At 36.5% G+C, this 24,474-nt stretch overlaps 1 protein-coding gene across 2 annotated transcripts in view; it reads right to left on the reverse strand.

The window, feature by feature from the left end:
- Window positions 1–1,018: 1,018 nt before the first annotated feature.
- LOC136031217 (coatomer subunit beta'-like) overlaps window positions 1,019–24,474 on the reverse strand; it is a 72,764-nt gene continuing 49,308 nt past the window's right edge. For both annotated transcript variants that reach the window (XM_065710598.1, XM_065710600.1), the window contains exons 7-10: window positions 19,443–20,703; window positions 14,199–14,313; window positions 7,798–7,954; window positions 1,019–2,189 (exon numbers count right to left, since the gene is read on the reverse strand). In XM_065710598.1, the coding sequence (XP_065566670.1) occupies window positions 2,044–2,189; window positions 7,798–7,954; window positions 14,199–14,313; window positions 19,443–20,703 (1,679 nt within the window). In that variant the 3' untranslated portion in view covers window positions 1,019–2,043. The remainder of the gene's footprint in view (window positions 2,190–7,797; window positions 7,955–14,198; window positions 14,314–19,442; window positions 20,704–24,474) is intronic.

Consider the following 24,474-nt stretch of genomic DNA (forward strand, 5'->3'; position numbering starts at 1 on the left):
AACATCCCGAGCTCTCCACTCTAAGCGTTTTCCAAGATTTCCGGTTTCCCCTCGAACTCCCCCTAATGTCACCAGATCTAGCCGGGATTTAAAAAAAGAGCTTAAGTTAAAAATGCCTCAATTTTCGAATTTTCCGAATTAACACCCCCTCCAAATCCCCCAAAGAAAGCGGATCAGTCCGGTTATGTCAGTCACGTATCTAGGACTTTTGCTTATTATTCCCACCAAGTTTCATCCTGATCTCTCCACCCTAAGCGTTTTCCTTGATTTCCGGCCCCCCCCCATGACACTGGATCCGGTCGTGATTTAAAATAAGAGATCTGAGTTTTGAGGTCCTTCTAAATATGAAATTTCATTAAGATCCGATCACTCCTTCGTAAGTTAAAAATACCTAATTTTTTCTAATCTTTTAGAATTAACCCCCCCCCAACTCCCCCAAAGACAGCAGATCCGTTCCAGTTATGTCAATCACGTTTCTAGGACTCGAGCTTATTTTTCCGACCAAGTTTCATCCCGATCCCTCCACTCTAAGCGTTTTCCAAGATTTTAGGTTTCCCTCTCCAACTCCCCCCAATGTCACCGGATCCAATCAGGATTTAAAATAAGAGCGCTGAGACACGATATCCTTCTAAATATCAAACTTCATTCATTTCCATTCACCCGTTCGTAAGTTGAAAATACCACATTTTTTCTAATTTTTCCAAATTAACCATTCCCTGCCCTCCCCCCCCCAGATGGTCGATTTGGGAAACGACAATTTATAATTTAATCTGGTCCCTGATACGCCTACTAAATTTCATCATCCTAGCTTATCTGGAAGTGCCTAAGCTAGCAAAACCGAGACCAACAGACTGACAGACAGACCGATAGAATTAGCGATCGCTATATGTCACTTGGTAAATACCAAGTGCCATAAAAAGAAAACATTCAGAAGAAAAACTGATTCTCAGACTTTCAAAATTTCTTACGGGGCTCATGCATATAAGTGATTATTAACTGACTATCGGTAGAAGAAATATACCATAAGAATTTCATATATTTTTCGAAAATATTAAGATTACATAACTCAAAAATCATCCTTACCTCAACAGTACAATAGATTAAAATTTGGATTAAACATCTTATGAAGGGGCAGTATAAAAACACACACACAAGCTTGGAAATGTTTTTTTTTTCTAAAAATACTATGAACTTTTGAATTTACTAGTAAATATTAAGTCCCATGATATTAATAAACAAGCATAAAAGGATTTGTTAATAAACAAGCATATCTAAAATTGAATTTGCTTTGCCTGCTGTCGGTGGGACATGACCACATAACCTCCTTCAACCAAGTCGGGGCCAAAATTGTTTGACAAGGATCCCATGTTGTAATATCATGGGATCTAAATCAGCCAGGGAATATATTCCATGGCACATCACCAGTTAAGAATCGTCTAAAGAAACTGCTTTTAGCGTAGCTTTAATGGCGGTCTCTAAGGATTTAAAGAAACTTTGATGCAGAGGCTAATTTTATCAGCAAAGCAACTCAAAGCCAGTGATTGAAAATTTCCTTAAGTAATTTAAAACATGTTTTTTCGACCCAGGAGAAAAGGGAAATACCATCCAAATATGAATCCCATACCAAGATTGGAAGAAGAGTTCTACAGAAGTTCTACAGACGTTAACAGTTAGGTCAACATCTCGGCGATGTTAAACTTTTACTGTTATAACTTTTCAGTCTTCACTTGAATTAAAGAGTAAATAAAAACTTTATAGTAGAGGGTAAAAAATCGTGAGGGCAGTCCACTTCCAAAATAGATATTTCAAAATTGACATACAATAATTACTTATCTTAATTTATAACAAAACTTGGCAATCCAATTTTTGTCAGCGTCGCTTTTAAGACATCTCAAGCTCCATAAACAGCCTCACAAGTAATTCTCAATATTGAAGCAAAATTATCATTAAAAAAGAAGAACCAAACCCACCAGTAACTCTACTATATACAAAACGTTAATCAATAGCAAAACTTGAACCCGGTTTCTTTGGTTACTCATAACCTTAATCTCCAAGCAAATCCTCTTCACTTATGTTACTGTAATCAATATTCTCTAAGTTCATGTTTTCTAAGTCCAGTTCTATATCTTCGTCAGTAATCAGCTCAGTTGATTGAGGTTCCGATTGTCTCTGCTCATCTCTTTCTCCATCTAAAATCAAGTCAGATCGATTAGCGATATCGATAAAACGAACGAATTAATTCACAGTTTCACTATGTTAGAGTAATTGCAATCCAAAAAGAATGGTTTACTGAAAGTAGTAGAACAAAATATAAACAATACTTATTGCATGTTAAACTTTTGGACACAAAAATGACAGAAAAAGATTTTGTGTGGACAGCCATGTGTTTCGGTCAACAGGGAAAAAGAGAAATGAGATATATTTAAAATGGTATAAACTTTTATACGATTTTTATATCCAGATCATCAAACCTACTACTACATCCAACTACTAAAACCTACCAAACCTCCTACTAAAAATATCTTCTTATAGTAATCCATAAATACAAAATTAAAGATCCAGAGAATTTTCCCATGGGTCCAAAAGTGCTCACGCTTGATTTTTAATTCTTTAGCTAAGTCGGGGACTGAGGAGAAGCAATGGTATTATAGGTACCTTCTAAATTTTAAAAGTTTAGCTCACAAGTAGTGAATTATAAAGCCGGCCTGTAGCAAGGGAATTTAACGATTGAGCCATAAAAGATAAAAGATTTAGGAAGTATTTTCTATCTACTTGATTACAGAATCAACTTGAGCCCCTAACCCTTCCAAAACCCTCTGCGTTCAAGCGCCACCTTTTCAGCAGAAATATTGACCTGTTGCACCTTTTTCCCACTGGAATTATGTAACGATTTTCAAGAAGTAGGATTGAAGGCACAAACTGTTGGACCCTCCAACAACCACCCCACTTTTCCCAGCAGATATTAGTATAAAGATAGGCATGTTTGCTTCGTTTGAAGCGGAATCACACAAGAATTTTCAATCTGTATTATCGGTGGTACAAAGTAGGTTTTCTCCTCGGTAATTTTCCCTGCAACTATTTTTTTTTTAAAGAGCGCTTGGTAAGTTGCAGCTATGTGGAAGCAAACTAAACCCGGGTTCTCAGTCTGTATAATTATTGCTACCAAATGACCCCGTAATCTCTGCAACATTACCCACTCCTCCAATAACCGACCGTCCAGCAAAAAGGAAGAAGAAAAGATTGAAACAGAAAAACACTATGACTTTCAATTGGTTTTACCGGAAACATGAAGTGTGTTCTTGGTCCTTCTGAAACTCTGCTGCACCATTTATAATCTTTTTTTTAGCAGTGGGATCGGCCTTTTGCATCTTGTTTGAAACGGAATCCTACAGGGATTTTTAATCGCATGATTAGAGAAGCAAAATTATCTTACTAGCCTCCATGACAACACCATGCATCTCCTATCACCAAGTTTTTAAGCACAATGACAGGCATATTATTCTCCTTTTAGAGCCAAATCCAGCTAAGATTTTAAACTGTGGGATTGAGAAGGACCCGTAGATTCTCAATATTCCGACTCTTCAATCGGTAACATTTAAGCAGAAAGTTAGGCATGAAGTCCTGGAGTCCCACGAGAATTTTCATTCTACATGACTGCAAGGCCGACATGGGCTCTTCACCCCACTAACCCTTCCCCCCTTCCCACCCACTTGCAATTTTACACATTGCTTCAACCAGAAACGCATAATTTCAATCAACATGACTGGTGGCACAAAATGGACCCTTCGACAGGGTTTCCATAAGCTTTTCGATTAGCCTGTTAGATTGCAAGTCAAAATCCTGTCAGTGAGCGTTTAAACCTTTAACTATAGCTAACCAAAGTAAAGCTGCAGACAATTTCAAGTGCTTTATCCTTCTCCCTCTGTACCAAGACTCTTGTTGAAGGCACGCATTTGCTTTAGATATCTGATAGTACTTTGGTGAATTTCTCAAAACCCCATAACAAGGTAGAGTACGTTTTTAGTCATATTTGAAGGACCTTGGAAACTTGATGGGATGTCCACTATTGTAGCTCAGTTTCTGAATGCACCAACTCCTACAGTAAATTCATTCATTCTGCAGTTTGCAGCTCCTTTCATGTTCAGTGAGTTCAGTGGGGGGAAAATTTGCCAGAACGCGTGTTGGTCTTTTTACCTTGAATTCAAACCGAACTCTCAAGTCAAAACACCGGAGGGTGTATTCCAGTTTTTTTTTAATAACTGTTAATAATTATTAGTTACATGTTATTATTTACGTTCTCAGACAAAAAGCAGCAAAGAATAATAAACAACCTGTGTTATATTAAGAAAATAGCGACGAAGACCACACTGCCTTTCCATAACAAACAAATGCAACGTAGAAACAATAGGGAAAGTTTTTTCAAGACAATGGAAATTATTAATGTAGATATTTCGGCCCTATGTCCAAGGGCCGTCTTCAGCACAATACAATACTATATATATATATAAAAGAACTTACATTAAATTGTGAGAATTAAAACTGAATATAAAAACACTTATTAAAACAATTTTTTTTTAAAAATATAGCCCTAGCATCCTTACTTCAGCGAAGTTCAACCAGGACTGGCGAAAAGAATGAAATGAAGAAATATAAACTCATTCAAACTAAAGAGAATAAAATGATTAGATGCAATTTCTTAAAGCTAATCTTGCTTGTTTAGCAGCCTGTCTCAAAGGCCTTTTCGTAGTTGATTCAGTACTATTATAAATTGGTTTAGTAAAATATTTTGTTAGATCATTTTTAATTAAATTTGAGTATATTATTTGAGTATATTGAGTATATTAAGAGTGAGAAAACAATGTTAGCACTTCTTATAGACTATAAGCAATTATGGGCTAAAATGCTAAAAGATTATTAACAATCATTAATGATAACTGAGTTCTGAAACGCACAAATCATTCTTGTGGGTTACAAAAGTAGCAGTTGTAGTATTTACTAGAAGCTGTGTGCCTATTAAATGAATTTTCTCTTTTGATGTATAAATTAAAAAGTCATTCCTTTCAAAAGCCTGTGAACAGTATAGTTGAAAACTACAGGGGACGTAACTAATCTGTTAGGTAGTGCCTCCATTAAGCATTTTCAAGTGAAGTTGAAAAAGGCCTGTGTCAGCAAAAACAGCTTTCATGCACTTAAAAGGTCAGAGGGGGAAATTGAACCCACCAGACCAATAAAAAGCACCCAAAAAACTTCACAACCCAAACCTGTGGCAAAACAATGATAAAATAGCTAGTGGTTGATCTTTGCTGTTTTCTTCAATTGAAGTTTCGGCTGTGTCTTCAATTTGTGCTGTGTCTTCATTGTGGCTGAAAAAGCCACAATGAAGGCACAGCCTAAACTTCACTTGAAGAAAACGGTAAAGATCAACCAGTAGTTATTTTATCATTATTTTTAGTTGCAAAAATAATCCAGTATCATTTAGAGGGGTTACGTCAAACATTAATACGAATGGAATACCAGTTATCAAGGAATCAATAATTGGCGATTTTACTCTGACTTCTTTAGGATCATCCCCTTTCAAATACCAATTTTTTTTCTTTTTGAAAGTTGAAGCAATGGCCAATGAATGTGCTGAATTCAAAGAGGGATACGCATGTCACTTCATTACATCAAAGCACCGATAGTCAAAATATCCTGGTTTCGAATTTCCTAATGCCAGTAAGCATTGCTGAGTTTGATTAGGATATTGGTCGACCCAAAAAGTTGTCTCTCTGTACTTATATTAGAGTGGTTAGTACAGAAAGATGTAGCCCAAATTTAAAAAGCTCATGAAATTTATGTTTGACGTTGATATCTTTCAAGTGAACAGATGTTTCTATAGCACTGAGGGTGACATACTTTCAGATCCATAAAAAAGTTTTCCTTTTATCTTATAAGCATATTTTCACAGCGCCTCCCACCAATTATCCACTTGTTCATGGCCTTCTTCCATTAAAACCTAACTCCTTCGCTGAATTACACCGAATTGTATCAATAAGGAGACTTAGTGTATATCCCTTCATTCAAGACAGTGCCTAGGTTCTGACATTTCAGTGATTTTAGGACTGGGTTCTAATGGCTGAGTGCTTTTCCTTGTAAGATCTAAGAAAATTTTAGTCGTAAAAAAAGCTGACATTTCAGTGATTTTAGGACTGGGTTCTAATGGCTGAGTGCTTTTCCTTGTAAGATCTAAGAAAAATTTTAGTCGTAAAAAAAGCTGTTTTGACAAAGTATGGTCTTTTATTCTTCCAAGGGAAAGAGCACTTCTCGATTTTTATCTATGTTTCATAAGGTTCAAACTGCTGTAATAATTTCAGCGCATTTAATTTAGCCTTGGAGACATAGAAAGGATATCTAGAAAGCATGAACAGCTAGAAAAGATAGGAAAGCTAGTTAGTAATGTTCATACTCTGTGATTTCTTTGCTTAGTACGGTACCCTAGGTCACAGAAAGGGTCTAGGAAAAGATAACCACATAACCAGCTTACTTAGCACCCAATGCTTGGTAAAATAAATCAGAATTAATCATTCGTAATGATTTGTAGGATACTATAGGGTGCGTTTTAGTAGTAAATTTCATCATCAATCACGATTTTCTTATGTTCCTTCAAAATGATGAATAACAACATAATCATCCACCCATGTGCCAATAAATCATAAAACAGCCCTAACAATGCAGTTCCTTCTGCTAACAATAATGAGAATAGATGATGAAGACAGCGCAAAGAGATTTTTCCAGGCTTATTCAATTTCCGAGCGCTACCTACCTTTTGCAAGATCAATAAAATGGCCGAATTCACTTGAAATTCCATGGGCACATGGTTACAACTAAGCTAAAACCAAGGAGAATTTACCTAAGAAATTTGAAGCCGTTGGCTTTAAAAGCCAGACGCTAGAAGACTTCAATGTTTCATACTTCTGGCAGACTGTATTGTATTATGTTACGCTAAGCTCTTAGCATCATTTCATATGATCATACTTGATCTATTATCCTGGGACTTTCCATATAGCAATATTTTCTTTTTTCCTCTAATTACCATTCTCAAGCTTATAGTATCAGTACTGGTAAAGGCTCTATGACTGGAGGTGAGAAACGGCTCTTAAACCGTTTGAAGATGGTGGGTCGACAATTTTGATTGGTTGGTGTACCTGTTAATAATAATATTTTATTGTTGAATTCTATACACAACAAAAATGCGCTAAAGGGGAGTATAAGAAAAAGAAAAACAAAAAGAACACAGACAAATATTACGCACGTTTCATGACAACTTTAACTTTTAAACGCTCATTAAGCATCCAGTTCCAGAGCCAAAATTTGATTTGGAGCTGGGATAAAGAAAATGTATGAAAGCAAAATGAAAGCAAAAACTGTAACTAATTTAAACAGCAATGAAGAATGTTTCAAAACTTGTCCTGGTTTCTGATAAGGTTTCAACTGTTCCTACCACCAAGTAATATTAGTTTCCATCCCCCCCCCCCCCACAAAATGTTTGTCCGATCGTAAAAACGTAACAAAAATGAATATAAACAAATTTTCTATGCGGTTTTTCTTAAATTTGTAAGCCCCTCCCCCCTAAGAAAAAAAATTGTACCCTCCCACCCCCAACCGACAAAAATCCTGGATACGAAACTGCATGTGTAGTATGTCTAGGTAGAGAAAGTACAGTTGAAGTTAAACACGTTTCTAACGAAGCACACACACACACACATGGATTTTACTTCTCTTTGCTTAGGTCACCAGAAAAATGCGTAAAATACGTACCATCGTTAGCATTATTTTCTCTAGTTTCCTCAAGGTTTGAACCAGAGGTACATGCTTTGGAAAGCTCTTCGAAGACATTTCTCTGGCTGTTAGAGGTCCTTGTAGAATAATGGCTAGCTGGGACGATTTTTTCACTTTCTTCCAAATATTTCTGACCCTGAAAACAACCAAACGATAATAGTTACATTAAAAGATTGCTAGTAAGAACAAAATGTCAGTTTATTTTATAAGATAATAGAATAGGCTACTTAATGCGATACTAAATATGATGGTATAATAAGATAACACTTTATTGACAAACGACATTCACAAGCTATTAAACGAAGCAGAATTCCAGATTTGCGTCAAACTGTAAAACTAAGAAAATACACCAAAAGGCTAGAGCCTAAAATGCACTGAAAAGGAGTAACAAGTGATACTTAAGAATAAGTGACAACAAAAAGACACTAAATCAACAATATCAGTTTCGGGAAAGATGTGTTTTCTTTCAAAAAAATTATAAGGTGTTCCGTAATTACAGGGGTTAAATTCCTTCAGTAAGTTCCTATAAGGGCAATGGTCGGGGATCCAAACAGGACAATGGAAAGGCTCAGCGGCGGGGGGGCAGGGTTTGAAATATCTCTTTGTAAAAATTCCTCTTTTTGACACTTCCATCAAATATTTCAATATACTCCCATCTTGTCAAATAACAACTTTAAGATAGCGGAAGACAGAGAAAAAATTATGAAAGTCAAATCATATACTATTATGATCAGGGCAAAAGCTAACAATTTTAGCTTGCGGTAATGCAAGGGTACTAGTTAGGGTATATTGATTGGGGGATACGTAAGCAAATGAAAAGATGCGGAATTTATTAAAAAATGCAGCCGCATAGGGAAATATAAGAAATCATTTTCTTGCTTTCAACTAAGTCTTAAAAAAATATTAGGCGAGTTCAAAAGTTACCCAAACTATTACTTTTAGGTTAAATGTTGAAGGAGGTGATATATGGTCCCAACATCAGATGTAACTTCAAAATCTTCGAATTCAGATAAACTGTAAACACGGTATCGATAATTTGGTATAAGCAAATTATGGTATCTATTTTTTAGCCACTTTCAATTACTTTACTTTCGAAGCTGAGGTAGATGCTTTGGCTCTGTCAGTCCTATTTATAATACCGGCATTGCCTTTAAGTATATTCACAAAAAAAAAAAACTGTATTGTCTTTAAAATAGTTTACTTTTTGTTCTATTGCCTCTCTCTTCCTTTTGCTATAAGGTCCAACGCAGAGGAATGTGTCTATGGAGAGATAATCGCCCTCTCAAACAATAAAAGGACATGCACCGTACTATATTTTTTGTTCGTGTTTTTTTTTTAAGATGTCTGGAGTTTATAAATTTTGCAATAAAATTAAGTCTAACACATATGCATAAGGCTAGAAGGAAGACTAGAGCTTTTCTTGTAATTCTTAAGGTTTCATTTTTTGAAATTATCTTGAAAACATAAATTATTGTGAAAATGCAAGTCCACATCCATGCTGCTATCCTTTCCCATTTCCCACTCCCCCCCCTTCAGTATCCTACGATATTTCCGACTTTTCCAAACTTTGCCCATATTTTTGTATTATCTGCCAATTTTTTTTACACATTTTTATTTCAAAATTTGGTAATTGTCGGCTAAAATTCTTCCTCCCTAAAAAAGAAAGAATGTTGAATCCTTCCACAATAAAATTCCCGAGTGCATACATACTTTCAGGTATTTAATCAATTATGAGAACTTCAATAAACCAGTACTAGATACAACAATTTTATTAAAGCCATCTGTCTCTCCAATAAAAGCTTCTAAACGACATGTCTCGCAACACCTAATCAACTTTTGGTTAAACAAGAGCTAAGAGCTCATATGGCACTTGTGACGAGGCCGAAAGAGCCAAGAGCCAAGAGCTCATATGGTGTGAGCTCTAGCAAAATTCTAAGAATCAATAGATTGATTCAAAAGGAAAATCAGAGGCTTAATGCCGGCCGGGATTTAAAATAAGAGTTCTGAGACACGAGGTCCTTCTAAATATCAAAATTCATTAAGATTCGAAAAAATACCTCATTGTTCTAATTTTTCCTCTCCCTTCAGCCCCCCCCCAAAGGTCGAATCGGGGAAAACGACTTTATCAAGTCAATTTGTGCAGCTCCCTGACACGCCTACCAATTTTCATCGTCCTTGCACGTCCAGAAGCACCAAACTCGCCAGAGCACTGCACCCACCCCCTAACCCCCCCCCCACAAAGAGAGCGGATTCAGTACAGTTACGTCAATCACGTATCTACGACATTTGTTTTTTCTACCCACCAAGTTTTCCAAATATTTCCAAATTAACACCCCCCCCCCAGCTCCCCCAAAGAGAACAGATCCATTCTAATTATGTCAATCACGTATCTATAGCTTGTGCTTATTCTTCCCATCAAGTTTCATCCCGATCTCTCAACTCTAAGCGTTCTCCAAGATTTCCAGTTTCCAATATTTCTGTTTCCCCCTCCAACCCCCTCGAATTGAAAATGGAGCATCCAAGACAGACGATCCTTCCATATATCAAGTCTCATTAAGAACCAATCACGCATTCGTAAGATAAAGATACCTCAATTTTCACATTTTCCAAGAATTCCGGTTTCCCCCTCCAACTCCCCCCGATGTCTCCGGATCTAATTGGGATTTAAAATGAGAGCTCTAAAGCACAAGATACTTCTAAATATAAAATTTTATTAAGATCTGATCACCCATTCGTAAGTTACAAATACCTCATTTTTTCTAATTTTTCGGTATTGCTCCCCCCCCCCTAAACTCCGCCAAAGAGAGCGGATCCGGTCTGGTTATGTCAGTCACGTATCTTGGACTTGTTTTTATTCTTCCTATCAATTTTCATCCTGATCTCTCCGCTTTAAGTATTTTCTAAGATTTTCGCCCTCCCCCCCCCCAATAACGCTGGATCCGGTCAGTATTTAAAATAAGAGATCTGAGTTACGAGTTCCTTCTAAATATGAAATTTCATTAAGATCCGATCACTCCTTCGTAAGTTAAAAATACCTCGTTTTTTCTATTTTTTCAGAATTAACCCTCCCCCCTCCCAACTCTCCCAAAGAGAGCGGATCCGTTCCGGTTATGTCAATCAAGATCTAGGACTTCTGCTTATTTTTCCCACCAAGTTTCATCCCGACCCCTCCACTCTAAGTGTTTTCCAAAATTGTAGGTCCCCCCCCAATGTCACCAGATCTGGTCGGGATTTAAAATAAGAACTCTGAGACACGATATCCTTCTAAATGTCAAATCTCATTAAGATCCGATCACCCATTCGTAAGTTAAAAATGCCTCATTTTTTTCTAATTTTTCCGATTTAACCGTCCCCACCCCCCCCCCCCCTCCCCAAGATGGTCGAATCGGGGAAATGGGGCAATTTATAATTTAATCTGGTCTGGTTCCTGATACGCCGGCCAAATTTCATCGTCCTAGCTAACCTGGAAATGCCTGAAAACAAGAGAGAATAATGAGGACTTTTTTTTTCCCTAAGACAGTGAACGAAAAAAACTATTTGAATCTAAGGGCCTTTAGATCTAAGGGCCGTCTTCAGCAAAGAAAATAATAAACAATAAAACACTTACAATAAAAGTTCTTGGTTAAAAATCCATTTTTTAAAACAGCCTAAGCACCATTCCTTCTTAACGAAAAGTTCAGCCAAGACTGTGTGATAAAAGCTAACATTTTACAAGCTAAAAAGCTTGTAAAATTTTACTCTAAAAAAGCTTGCATTTTACTCTATTTATTAAAAATTGGGATAATTTCTTACTGCGATGTTTGCCTTCTCTGCAGCTAATCTTGTAGTTCTTTTGGGATTGGGCTTATTTTTATTGGTTCCTATTTTTGTTTTATTTTGAATTAGATTATTTTCTATAATTAATTTTGTGTACATAGGATTGAGTGTGTATTCACCCAAGTCTCTATTTGGGGATGTATTATTATTTAAGTTTCGTTTGATCTCGATTGCCTCGCGGACAGTTTGTTTAATTTCCAGGTAATTTGCTAATCAGAATTGTTTCGTCAAATCGAACATAATGGTTTGGATTTTCAAAAATATGATTGCTTAAAGCTTTTTTAACCAAGACCTTTTATTGAAAGTATGTTATTGCTTATTATTTTCTTTGCTGAAGACGGCCCTTAGATATAGGGCCGAAATATTCAATTAGGTTTTTTCGTTCACTGTTTTGGGAAAAAAAGTCTTCATTATTATCTCTTCTGTATTTGTATTATGGAAAGGCAGTGTGCTCTTCGTCATTATTTACATTATTATCAGCAGAAAGTAAATTGATGGGCGATTAGAACCAATTCTAAAGAAATACTATTTAATGTTCAGTTGATTTGGAATTGCAAATTTCTTTTAACCGATTGGAACCAATTTCCTATGCAGACCATCTATACTGGCCAACAAAGACCATTAATTTATATTAAGCATTAGCGAAAGAGGGCTTTTTCATGAAGGGTAATCTTCCTTAAGTATATGCAATATTTGCTTTCAGATATAAAATTTCCAAAATTTCCATACTGCTTGTGGATCTTATCAAAGCCAGCAAGAGGAAAATTTTGAATATGTCTAAAACAAACCCCAAAAGATACACATGTGATTACTTTTTTTCTGCATTCCAACAAATATTTCATTTCTTTTTCCCTGTCTTTGCAGAAAAACTTTTTAAGTCGACAAACTACGAAAACTTGCATTTATAACGAACCATAAATCATATTTTTCTGTAATAGAAATGTCGTCTAGGAAATAAGAAATTAGTTTAAATTCTGAAGTCCAACGCTATTATAATCCAAACAGAACCATTAACGAACAGATTAGACCTGTAAACCATAGCTTGAAGACTTCTACTTCAAGGTAAATAAAGTTGTTTGAAGTTTCAAAGGCAGTAAGGCTGCAAGAAGAGAGCTAAGGCAAAAACCAAAACATGAATTTAAATACAATGCACCTATTGATATTAAAGAGGTCATAACTGACATCTTAGTCAAAATCGATATACGAACGCTATCTGTTTACGAGATTTCTAGTGGTATAGTTTGTTTTGTCGTAAGATCTCAGCTGAACAAATGAGCAAAACAACTTTATGGCTAAACTATGGAGACTTAACTTAAAGCAAGGAATGACATTTGTTCGACATACGTTAAGTCTCTTGTGGTCCTAAAACGTTGGATCTCAAACCAGGTATTCCTATTGAAAACATCAAATATGTGCTGTCAGTCTACATGCTTATTTCTCCTCTGCAGGTGTCGTACTACAAGTGACTTCTGCTTACATCAGTAAAAACAAACGACCACCTACCCACCATCGTACAGACAGCATGTCCAAAAGAAAAAGTTGCATCCACCCGCTCCCACTGAAAAAGCCAAAAGGGGGAAAGGCAATCAGTATAGGCCGAATCAGTTACCTTGCCTTGTTTTTAATCATGTCATAAAAATTTCTGAAGTTGGTCACTAATTATCTGAATAAAAGCCCAGTTTAAGCGGTCAAACTAGCACAAAAAAGTAGAAATTTCTTGTTTGAGCCATAAGCCTTTGCTATTCCTGGGAAAACCTTCGAGACAAATTAACAAAACTTTGACAAACCTTGGAGATTATCTGCCACACCTTCATCTCCACGAAAATTAACTTTTTCTGTTGCGCTTTTCACAAAATTTGAAAACTGCAGATACGACCTTTTGCTATGAACAAGCGAATTGTAATTGAATATATTGATTAAAGCTTATCTAATGTTAAAGGAATGAATACCTTAAATAAAATTGCTGTAGCGATAATAATGCCTTGTTTCGTTATGACTCCTAATAAAGAAAGCTGTAGCCACTAGAAAGTTGAGTTGTTTTTTGCACGGTAATTTTGGAAAACAAAGTAGCGATATGTATTTTCCGGTGTTTACAGAATAAAGTCCTCCCAAGGGATATGTTTTTCCCTCACAAGGGACATGTGGGCGATTTGTGATAGAAACTTTTTGCCTGAAGCTTGGCTATACTTTATGCTCTTTGCCAGACGTATTGTAATGAACTACTGAATTTTATTTATTGCCTTCGGAGTTAAAGTAAGAGCTTCCCATAAGGTAGATCTTCACATTTTCTCTGTCCTAGCCCTATATCCTACGAAGAGACATCTTAGGCATACAAAAATATAAGGAGGCTACGCATTTAAAGCATTACAAGGATGGCTTAATTTCTAATGAGCTGAATCAAGGACACATAATATGAGTAACCCAGATTGGCTCTTTGACAGGTTTACTTGATTTACATATGTAGTTCTCGATACCAAAAAAAAAACTTAAAAATAGTATTTAACTGCTTCTCTTGCATTTCCGTTTCTAAAATCATCTCAATTTCAAAGATATTGAAAACTCACTCGTAACGATTCCTCGAAGCTAGGAAAGAGATTCGTGTACTCTGAAGGATCAGCGATGCCTTGGGCCACTTTTGCATTTGTCTTCTGTTGTTCAGCTTTCCAAAGTTGCGTCACCCTGTTAAGACAAAACCTGTTATAACCAACGTGTTGTAGGATGAATTCAAATAGATGTTATAATAATACTGAGAAGAAACAAACTTACAAATAAAGTCTATATTACACACGTTTTTGTGATGTACACTTGGGGAAATAATAGCTAACAAAAGAATGAGATGCTGAGGTGTCTTAACTGTAGAAAGTAGGACTCCTCACCCTTTTTTCTTCCTATTCAAGTTTTCATCAACTAGAATTTTCTTTCTCTTCTTCTGCAATCTGGCTTTATAAAAATGCCAAATAAACTGAGAATACGAGAAAAACAAAACAAAATATTTTGCATGCCTTTTCAACTCATTTGAAATTCAACATCTGTCAGTTTTCAACGTTTCGATTGAATTTGATACAAAAAAAAAATCCATAAGAGTTCAAAAGCTAGCTAACAATCTGTTGGGCCCCTGGCCCTGATTATAGAATAAATACACTTTCCTTGTAAATACTGATTTCCTTTTAGACTCATTGTTGAGCCCTAGCCCTAATTATCAGCTAAATGTCCTTTTGTTTTTTTTTAATTACCTCTAAGCTAATTCCTTTCTTTTTCCCATTTTCTGCGAGAATCTTTTCACGTCCTGTATGAATAAGCCGGCCAAATAAGTTAGGCAGAAAATCCAGTTAGATAGTGAGTAATTCGCAAGCCCAGAGACAAAGCAAAACAGGGTTGCATAATATAATTGCCGTTTTGTTACCCGACCATTCATTGTGGGGAATTGTACAGTTATGGCCTTAGTCAGAATGGTCAGGATTGGTCAGAATGTCAAAGGGACACGTCCCGCTCAGAGGTATCTCTTATAAAAAGAAGATATCTTGACCTGTGGCTTTAAAGATTAAGCCGATTTTTGAGTGTAGATGTAAGTTCCCCCTTTGGTTGTACTTGTTGAGTAGCCCCTTCCCCAGCCTATCTCCAAGCATCGCGAGTTGTGGTGGCGATTGATTGATATCGTTTCAGGGAGATAACAATTGCGAGTTTTTTTCCCAGACGATTTCTTTGTATGTTATAAGGATATAACCATACAAGTTGTAGTTGATATGGGTTATTTAACATTAAGAAAAGAGGGGAAGAGTATAGGTAAAGGTTACTTCCCATAAGGAGAGGTGTGTAAGCCTCAGTATAACTGGGTTACCCTCCTTTCCCCCCTACATTATTGCTTTAAAGTTAACTGTGAAAAAAATAATAATAGCAGACACTTCACTTCTATCAACTGAAACTTTCATGGTACATGGTGTATTTTCAGTTTACATGGTTATTGATTATATATGGCAGAAAAAGTAAAGCAGGGTTACTTAAAACTAGGATAATAGAATACCTTCGAAACTAAAACCTAGACAGGTGAGCGTCATGCAGGACATGTCTTAAGTATGTCCAAAATATAACTTCTAAGTATTTAACCAGGGTTATTTTCTTTCTAAAAAGTCCACCTTGAATTAGAAAAAAAAAGTTAAACATACCCTCAAAAGAATAAGCAAATATTCATCCAAGCTATATAAAAAAAAAGTCTGATGTCTGTACTGTTGAACAGACTGCTAGAGGGATCAAATTTAATGACTATATCCAAAGGTTATTGAATATACGAACTCCAAACTAGATGGCAGGTATAGGTTCAAGTTAACGTATTATAATTCTGGTTAAATTATCCAACTGTTTTTGCGTTAATACCTTATTTTATGTCAACGCATTTCCCAAGAGAAAATTACGTTTAGCTCTAAATACTTAGAATTTAACACAGCTTTGAAAGCTTTAGTACTAGCTGTTAAACACATACATACAATAAAATTTAATACTCCCTAATAACTACCATAGGTCAAAAAATATTTATTGATGGGCTGTTTACCAACACATCGCAATGGTACTTTAAAATCTACGTTTTCTTAGTGCTTACTCTTTCAAATTTTGCCTAGCGAAAAGTTTTAGTCATACAAGTACCCCATTGCGGGTTCTGTTAATGAGCAGTACCCGAAAGCTATTGACTTAATACTCATTTTTTATTTAACTAACTTAGACATTTCTTCTCCAAAACAAGATGTCCTCTCTTTCACTAAAAAATTTAAATCTATTTACATCTAAGTTTTCACTTTAGTTTGAATTTCATTTTTAAATGTACGTATTAATTTCCAAAACAATAAAATTTAAAAAAGCTCAGCCCTCCTATTTAAAGGCAACTGATAGTTGACCCCTCTACAAGCTTTTTGAAATTTTATTGTTTTAAAGAGGAAACTCTTGAACCTGATTTTACACATGGCTAGTGTCAATTACACATAGTGGCGTCAATTCATAAAAAAGTGAAGGAGGGGTGTATGCTTCAATATTTAAAGCGGGATCGGGGAAATTTCGTTTTTAGATTCTTTTTCTTCAATGAAAAGGCCAAAAAAGGCATTTTTCAATGAAAAGACCAAAGACGATTTATTTTATAAAGCAGGATCTTGGGTATCGAGCAATAGCCCAAATGCCATACCTCTCCCTCCCATTAGACGACCGTGGCTCTAACACACGATAAAAAAACATTAAAATTTTTGAGTTTAAAAATTATAAATAATCAGCTTAACATGAATATCTTGCACTTTTTGGTCTTAAATTAAGCAACTAGCATTCTACTATTAATACCTATCCAACCTAAACAAGACTTAGCAGCATCATTATTCATCATGAGCCCTACTGCATGTCTATACACCCCATCCTTCCTCTCTGAGTAAATAAATTATACGTCATCTAATATCTAATAGTTTCTAATTATTAACAATTTTCTTTCTAAGGTCATATCTCAAGAGAAAAAGAGATTAATATTAAAGTCAAGATTCAATACAAAAATAGAAAGATTCAATACAGATTCAAAAAATTCAATATAAAATGTTATCCAAGATAACTGGCAAATAAATGTAAGCCATATGACAATGATCGAACCCATAAATCTCGGTAGCTAACCAGAGATATATTTAAATGTCATAATATTACTACTTGTGGTGGCAAAAACTTTGTCACAGGAAATGAAATTTACAGACGGGACTAATACCGCCAATAATAAACAGGATGTAGTAGAACTCCTCAATACCCACTTTGCCCGAATTGGTGAACGAACGGCTAACATCTCATTTACCAATGCTAATCAGAGTAGCACCGACTGTCTAGCTTTTCTACCTCCTGTAGAAAAGCTAGAAACATCACCCAACTGCTGAAGATTGGTACCTCATCAGGAGCAGATGGATCGACGACTAACCTACTTAAACAAATAATCCCTGTAATGGCTGAAGTCCTAGCGCATATCATTAACCTCAGTTTCAAGGAGGGGACATTTCCTCAGTACCTCAAAACAGCTCGAATCATCGCTCTTCACAAAGGAGGAGATCCAACAAACCCGTCAAATTACAGGCCCATATCTATTCTTTCAGCAATTTCAAAATTACTGGAAAGATACATTTATAACAGACTTGTGAAGTACTTGATGAGCACCGGATTTTTCACTCCATCGCGATTTGGCTTTCGTAAAGAATACTCCACCGAACACACCATTTTGGTCATGTCTCAATCTCATTTATTCTGAAGATTAAGTTAGATTGATTATGAAAAAGAGGTCCTGTAAATACCCTGATAACGTCATACTTAAAAGACAGAAAGCAGCATGTAGATGGGGGTGATGTTATGTCATCCAAAGGTGCTATAGTCAAATAATGTAGGTATCCCTCAAGGTTCTATCGTAGGCCCCCTACTATTTTCAATTTATGTAAATGATCTCATTCATGAATTAGAAGAACTTTGGATTGACTACTCTTTGCTCACGATACAGTGTGCAGCGTTAAGGCTCGCAATGAAACCTCTCTAAGACAAAGTCTATCAAATGTGACAGCACGACTCATGGAATGGTTTAGCTGTAATAATTTCAGTATTAACTGGGTAAGACAAAGTTTATTGTATATTCTAGAACCCAGAATAAGTTTCCCCATCTAAGTGAAATCTTGATCGAAAAATATGACTTGAAAGCGGAGAAAGTTGAAACGATACAATATTTAGGAATAATATTGGATACAAATTTGTCATTTAAGACACATATTGACAAGTTTCGTATCAAGCTGAACAGAAATGTTGGGATAATGCGACACCTTCGTCACCACCTATCATACCATCCAATGCGTTGCATATATTTTTCTCTTATTCATTCATATACAAACTACTGTGCCATAGTTTACGCGAATACATTCAAAACCCATCTTCACCCACTTCAAGTTCTCAAAAATAAAGCCATGCGAACCCTTATGAGTTACCTTCCTGCACTATCATCTATTCCAGACTCATCTTCAACAAAGAGTACATATAAAAACCTAAATATTTTACTTATAACATCCCTTATATCATTTACTACAGTGTTGTTTGCAGTGAAATACAACGAAAATTTACTTCCATCTCTTCTTCAAAAGTTCGACCTGCTTCCCTTGGAATCTACACACCCCTCTCTACTTAAAAAAATTCACTAGTTCACCAGCCTCTTGTCAGATGTGAGCGATCGCGGTTTATTTTTAGGCATAGTTTGATAACAAATTATAATAAATATAAAAATAATATCAAGGGATTGTCTCCGAGTAGTATAAAGAACACAAGTTTTTGATAAGTGAATATTAAATTCTTTTTTCTTTTTTTAATGATTTTGATGGGTTCGCCCCTCTTGTCAGTTCTAAAGTTGTCTGTTGTTTGAAGAAAGTTGTTGTTTTCATTTATAACTCCCATGCCATTCGCGCTATGCTCTCTGCCAGGAGTAGGTCACACTTATGTTGTAACTATTGTAAAAAATTAAAGAACCTGAACCTAATTACCATTCATATTTTCTGGTATGCAATGCCATGTTGAATTTAAATTCCCTATGGCCCCGTAATCACCGATTTTTGTTTTGTTTCACGTTCTCGTTTGTTTTTTGTTTTTTATTTCATTTTATTAATGCACTCCCCATTGGTATTGATATTCATTTGAGGCAAATTTCTAATTGCTCGGGCTATGCTTTCTGCCAGAAATATTATTATCAACTTCGAGAAATGTGATTAGTACAGATAAAATTCTAACTAAAACTTTAGTTAAGCTTAATAATTGAAAGAATATAATAGATTATTCACCTTGGTACTTCAGAGGGCAGATAGGTCCTTGCGAAAAACGCTGCATCAGGCAACTTATTGGTTTCAACTAAAATATTTAAAGCTTTCAAATTCTGCTGGGTCAAAAGGTATGCAGTGAAGGCAACGTTAAATTTCCTGGCCCTATGAGCCACTTCTGCAAGCTTCGACACCTTATCCAAGTTGCCACTTGAACTGCTAAGAACTAACAGAGCTCCGAAATCCTGAGTTGCTTCATAGCACTTCTCTGCCAGATCCAACCTACCACTTAAAATACTGCAGTCTGCTAGCTGTTGCCACTTTTGATCGCTGCCGATTTCTCTGGCTAATTCAACAGCCAAATCAAGCTTACTCAATTGTAGGGCAAGATCAAATTTATGATCAGGGTCAGTAGATACTGAAAGTGCTTGGCTAACGAACCCTTGTTTTTCTAGGAAATGTGCAATTTTTGTATAATATGACTGTGGGATAGTGGGTAGGAGCTGTTGGGCATTTTGGATATCTTTCCTCATAACAGAGGTTTCAAAGTCTAGAACAGATAGGTGTAGAGAGTATGATAAAACATTCAATTCCTTGTCACAGAGATAGATTCTGTTATCTCTTGGAATGTACCCAAGTATGTAGTGGGGTCTATCTAAGTGAGATATTGTGACGATTTCACCACCAACGTAGTAATTCAGTCTGTTCAATGAGTTAGAATAAATAAAACAATCCCCCACCCAGGTGGCTGTTTTCACGTTTTCTGCTACTTCACCCACAACTTCAAAAGCATCTTCATAGCCGTCTTCAGCTCGGCCTTCCTCGCTTGCTTCAGCAACGACAGAAGCATTGTACTTCAGTACATAAAAGGATTCTTCAGTGGTGATAGCAACCATCTCACCGTTCCCACCCCAAAATACTCCTTTCGGCTGAATTTCAATTCTTCTTACAAGCTCAAGGGTATCCCAGGCGTAAAAAGTCAGATGATTTGCCGAACGAACTCCAAGAAGTGTGCCCCCGTATATTCCGTCAGCACCAAGCTCAGGCTTAAAGGATTTTTTTTCCTTTGTTAACTTTTGGAAAACTTTGACAGTCGTAGCAGATTCTCGAATTGCAAAATCTTCAGGTTCAATTCCCCAAACGAATTCCAAAGCGGAGCCATATGCTTTATTCCGAAGAGCCATTGCAGTATATATAATGTATTCACCTTCACCGCAGACAGCAACATAGCGACCGTTGCTATTATGCGCCAATGTGTTCGCAAACACTTCACAGCTTTTAGTGTCTGCAACGAGAAAAATACTCATGTAACAAAGAAAGTATAAGTATATAACATAGGTTTGGTCATCATATAAAAGGAGTAGTAGCATGACAACAAAGAAGAAAATGGGATATAACTTTCAGTGATAAAGCTTTCCTTGCCATAACGACTATTAATACGACGTTCAAAGAGAAACAAAAAATTAAATAAGAAGTTTGCCCAAGGTCCTTACCTACCACCACAAATATTTTCTTTTCTACCAAATATGACATCTGTAGTGGTACGTACTCTTTTGTTATACCTTATCTTACTTTTTATATATACACAAGGTTAATACCTAAATCGTCTCCGCACTAGAATTAGCCATCTTTAAATTACTGACCAACCATAACAAAAGGCTTAAAATCAGGCATCGGTCGTAACGATGCTCCCCAAAAAATTGACTTTAGTTTTTTTAACAACAACAACAAAAAAATGTATAAAAAGTGACTACCAAGAGGCAGTCAGAGCACAGGCTAATGGGTTATAGGCTGCCTTACGATCATCATCACCCTTTAAAAGCCCATGAGGTTAAGAAAAAGAAGGCTGGAAGTCTTATTTTATCTTCGATTAATTTATTTGCTTATACAAAAAGAGAACTTTAATGAAAGCACAACTTCGATTAAGGTACAAAGAATAAACAGTCTTAGTAAAGCAGAACTTTTGAACGTTTACAAAGAGGAATATACGGCACGATTGGCGTCCATGAGTAAGTGTAGCAAATGAATGGTAGAACCATATTTAACATAATTAGCGTCATCATCTCTTATATTTTTTTGAAAGATGATCGATCAGTTCTGATTTCCTCTTCAAAACAAGGATTTCCACAGATTCAGCATCATTTGCCCTTTCCCTTTCTTCGAAACGAGCTTTTAGTGCTGCTTCCAGCATGCTTCGAGCCAGACCAATGTTCGGAAAGTCCTTATCTTCTACTGCTTTTTTCAGACGTTCCCCTGCTTTTTCAGAAGAGTATCACCGATTTCTTTCTTCTGTTTAGCCATATTTTTATCTTGGAATTATTTTTTTTATTTTCTGCTTCCTCTGCATCAGGTCCTAGACTGCCAATTCAGCACCTTTCTTTTCGGCTTCAAGCTTTTCTTTTTTACAATTCATCATGTTTTCGTCTAATGGGGTAAAGTTTATAGCTAGTTCTTGCTGATCTGGCCAAGCACAGCAGCTTCTTTGTGATCGGCACGATCTCGGGTTTGTTCTCATAGTTGCGCAGATTATCAGCAACAGAAGCTTTAGCGCTTCGGGTCCACTCATCTGTACGGGTTTTCATGCTAGTCATCAACTGAGCTGAACAAGAGAATCTCCACTCCACGTTTCCGCTTCCATGGCAGAGCGAAAAGGCTGCTCTAACTACTCAACCCAAGGTCTGATATTTCACATCATCACATAGTGTCTTCAGTTCTATGATATTTTGCCAATATCTATCGTTTCATTACTGTTCGTGAGTGGTGACACAGGGTCCGACTGCAAAAAAAAAAACATTCTCCCTAGACTTTATCTATGTTCGTCTTAATGGAAATTTTCTTGCGACACAGAGAAACTCACTGCAACCCATTGGCTGGGGATCTGCCTTGAGAAGGCTGAAGCAGCTAATGCTTCGGGTAAACTCGCTGTTCTCAGGAAATTCGGCCAACAGATACTTTACAAAAGCTTTGACATGCTTGATAACTCCTAGGGAAAAAAGTTGCATATCTTTATGAGTCGGTTTTGAGGAAGCAAAATCTACCAGGATCAGCTCATTACACAAAGGTTGCTTTAGATATACTTCTGTAGCAGTGTCTACGGTTTCAAACCCCACGGCAAGGCGATGGTTGACATCATCAGCACGTACAATCTGTCCAAGAAGAACTGTGCATAAGCAACGCAACTCAAAATTCAGCACATGAATCAACGCCCCTTGCCGTTGAAATACTCCGGTGAATACATTCCGGGTACTTGCAGAACTCACAACAAACTCGATTTTAGGTTTCATTGTTGGCTTTCTTGGCCAACTGACAAAAATTCCAGAAAATATTCAATCAGTGCATGCCATTACTGGATCAAGCGATTTGCATATTCTCCTACGGAAAGCCACCTAGTGTGAACGCACTTTACAAGCTTGTGTTGTGGAGCCTTAGCTTTTAGCTGACACTGGAAAATATCGTCACAACTATCAGACCATCCGCTGAAGAAACGGTAAACAGCAATTATCATATCAGAACATTCCTCCCCGAATTCCTCCTGTCCTTTTGGGAACGCATTATGCACCGCGTAGATGCTGCGGGCACCGATATTTAAAAGTCCTTTTGAATACCACTTTTTCTTCTACCAAGTCAACAATTGACCAATTTTTCTTATTGACTAACTGTCAATAAGAACTAACTGTCGTTCGCAAGCATCAACAGTCTCTCAGGTGGAAGTCCTCCATATTATTTACATTGAAGGAGCTTCTTGCTCAGATCCTCATTAGTAGCATGTCCCAGATATAGTATTCTAAGGTGTCGAGTAATAACTGGCTTTTGCTGCTTCTACCAGTAAAGGACCTTTATTTGAAGCTCTTTCAATCCAGCATTGCTTGTGGTCTCATCATATTCCAGTATAAAGACGGACATCTGGATGTCTTCAACCAAAATTTCCCAAAAATAAGGATAAATCGTCTCTGTCAACAAATACGACATTTTTTGGTACTTAACGGAAAGACTTCCGGGACAACAACCGAGAACATAGTTCGAAATACATCGGCAACGCCATCACACAAAGATGCAGAAAAAGAACTGGCTATGGTCTTCAAGATCCATATTATTTCTGCTTTTGAAGAAGCGTCTCTCTCACACAACACCTCAAGCTTCTTCTCTGGTACAGCATTTCCAGCTTGCAACTTTTTTCGGTTGAAAATGATCCAGTGAATCTCAGTTGAAGTGGGTTTAGCACAATATATTTGTTCGTCTTTTGTTCCTTTTTGGCGGCATGTTGAAAAAGAGCTTGAAAATTTTTAGCAGCTTAGTGCCTTTTTGTAACATTTTGCAGTGCGTTCAGTCCTGCCATCCCTACCAAACCAGTCTTCAGAAAAATTCGTCTCATCCACTACTCAAAGCGACCTGAAAAAAGAACAGGTGTTAGAATGGATTTAAACAGTCTGCTCTCCAACTCATATATTTATACAAACAAGTATAAACGCATTAAGCCAATGAAAGACGCTTATTCCTTCTTACGTTTTGACGTCCCCTAAACTATTGGGTCTTAATATGTACCCTCTACAGGCAAAAGCCAAATACAAAAAGAGAAGCAAATACAGAAAACATAACTTGGACCAAAATGTCCATCTTTTAAGCAGCAAATTTGGGTGGATGCTCAGTAAACGAAGGCCTATGAGCAGCTATGGGACGATTATTTATCAAGAATGAACTTACCTTTTTTTTTAGGTTCTTGAATGTCCAACCGTCCGTCAGATCAGTAAATTGTAGAAAAAAAGCTCAAAACATGAACAGAAAAAATGTGTAGAAAAAAAGCTCAAAACATGAACAAAAAAAAATGACTTTTATGATAGATTTAATGAAAAAGTGACACATCCTAAAAAAAGTGAAAATAAAAAAGAAAAAGTGACTGTGGCCAATCCCTGTAATATGATAAGAGCTAAACTCTCCTGGCCATTGGTACTAGAATATAGAGAGAACAGTTTTGAAACTGAAGCAAATCCTTGATTTTGCAGTGTGGTGCATCCTGTTTTTGTAGATTAGTTAGAACTAAGTCCAGTTTATAAACAAG

The sequence above is a fragment of the Artemia franciscana genome, chromosome 9 (genome assembly GCF_032884065.1).
Source record: "Artemia franciscana chromosome 9, ASM3288406v1, whole genome shotgun sequence".
Taxonomy (NCBI): Eukaryota; Metazoa; Arthropoda; class Branchiopoda; order Anostraca; family Artemiidae; genus Artemia; species Artemia franciscana.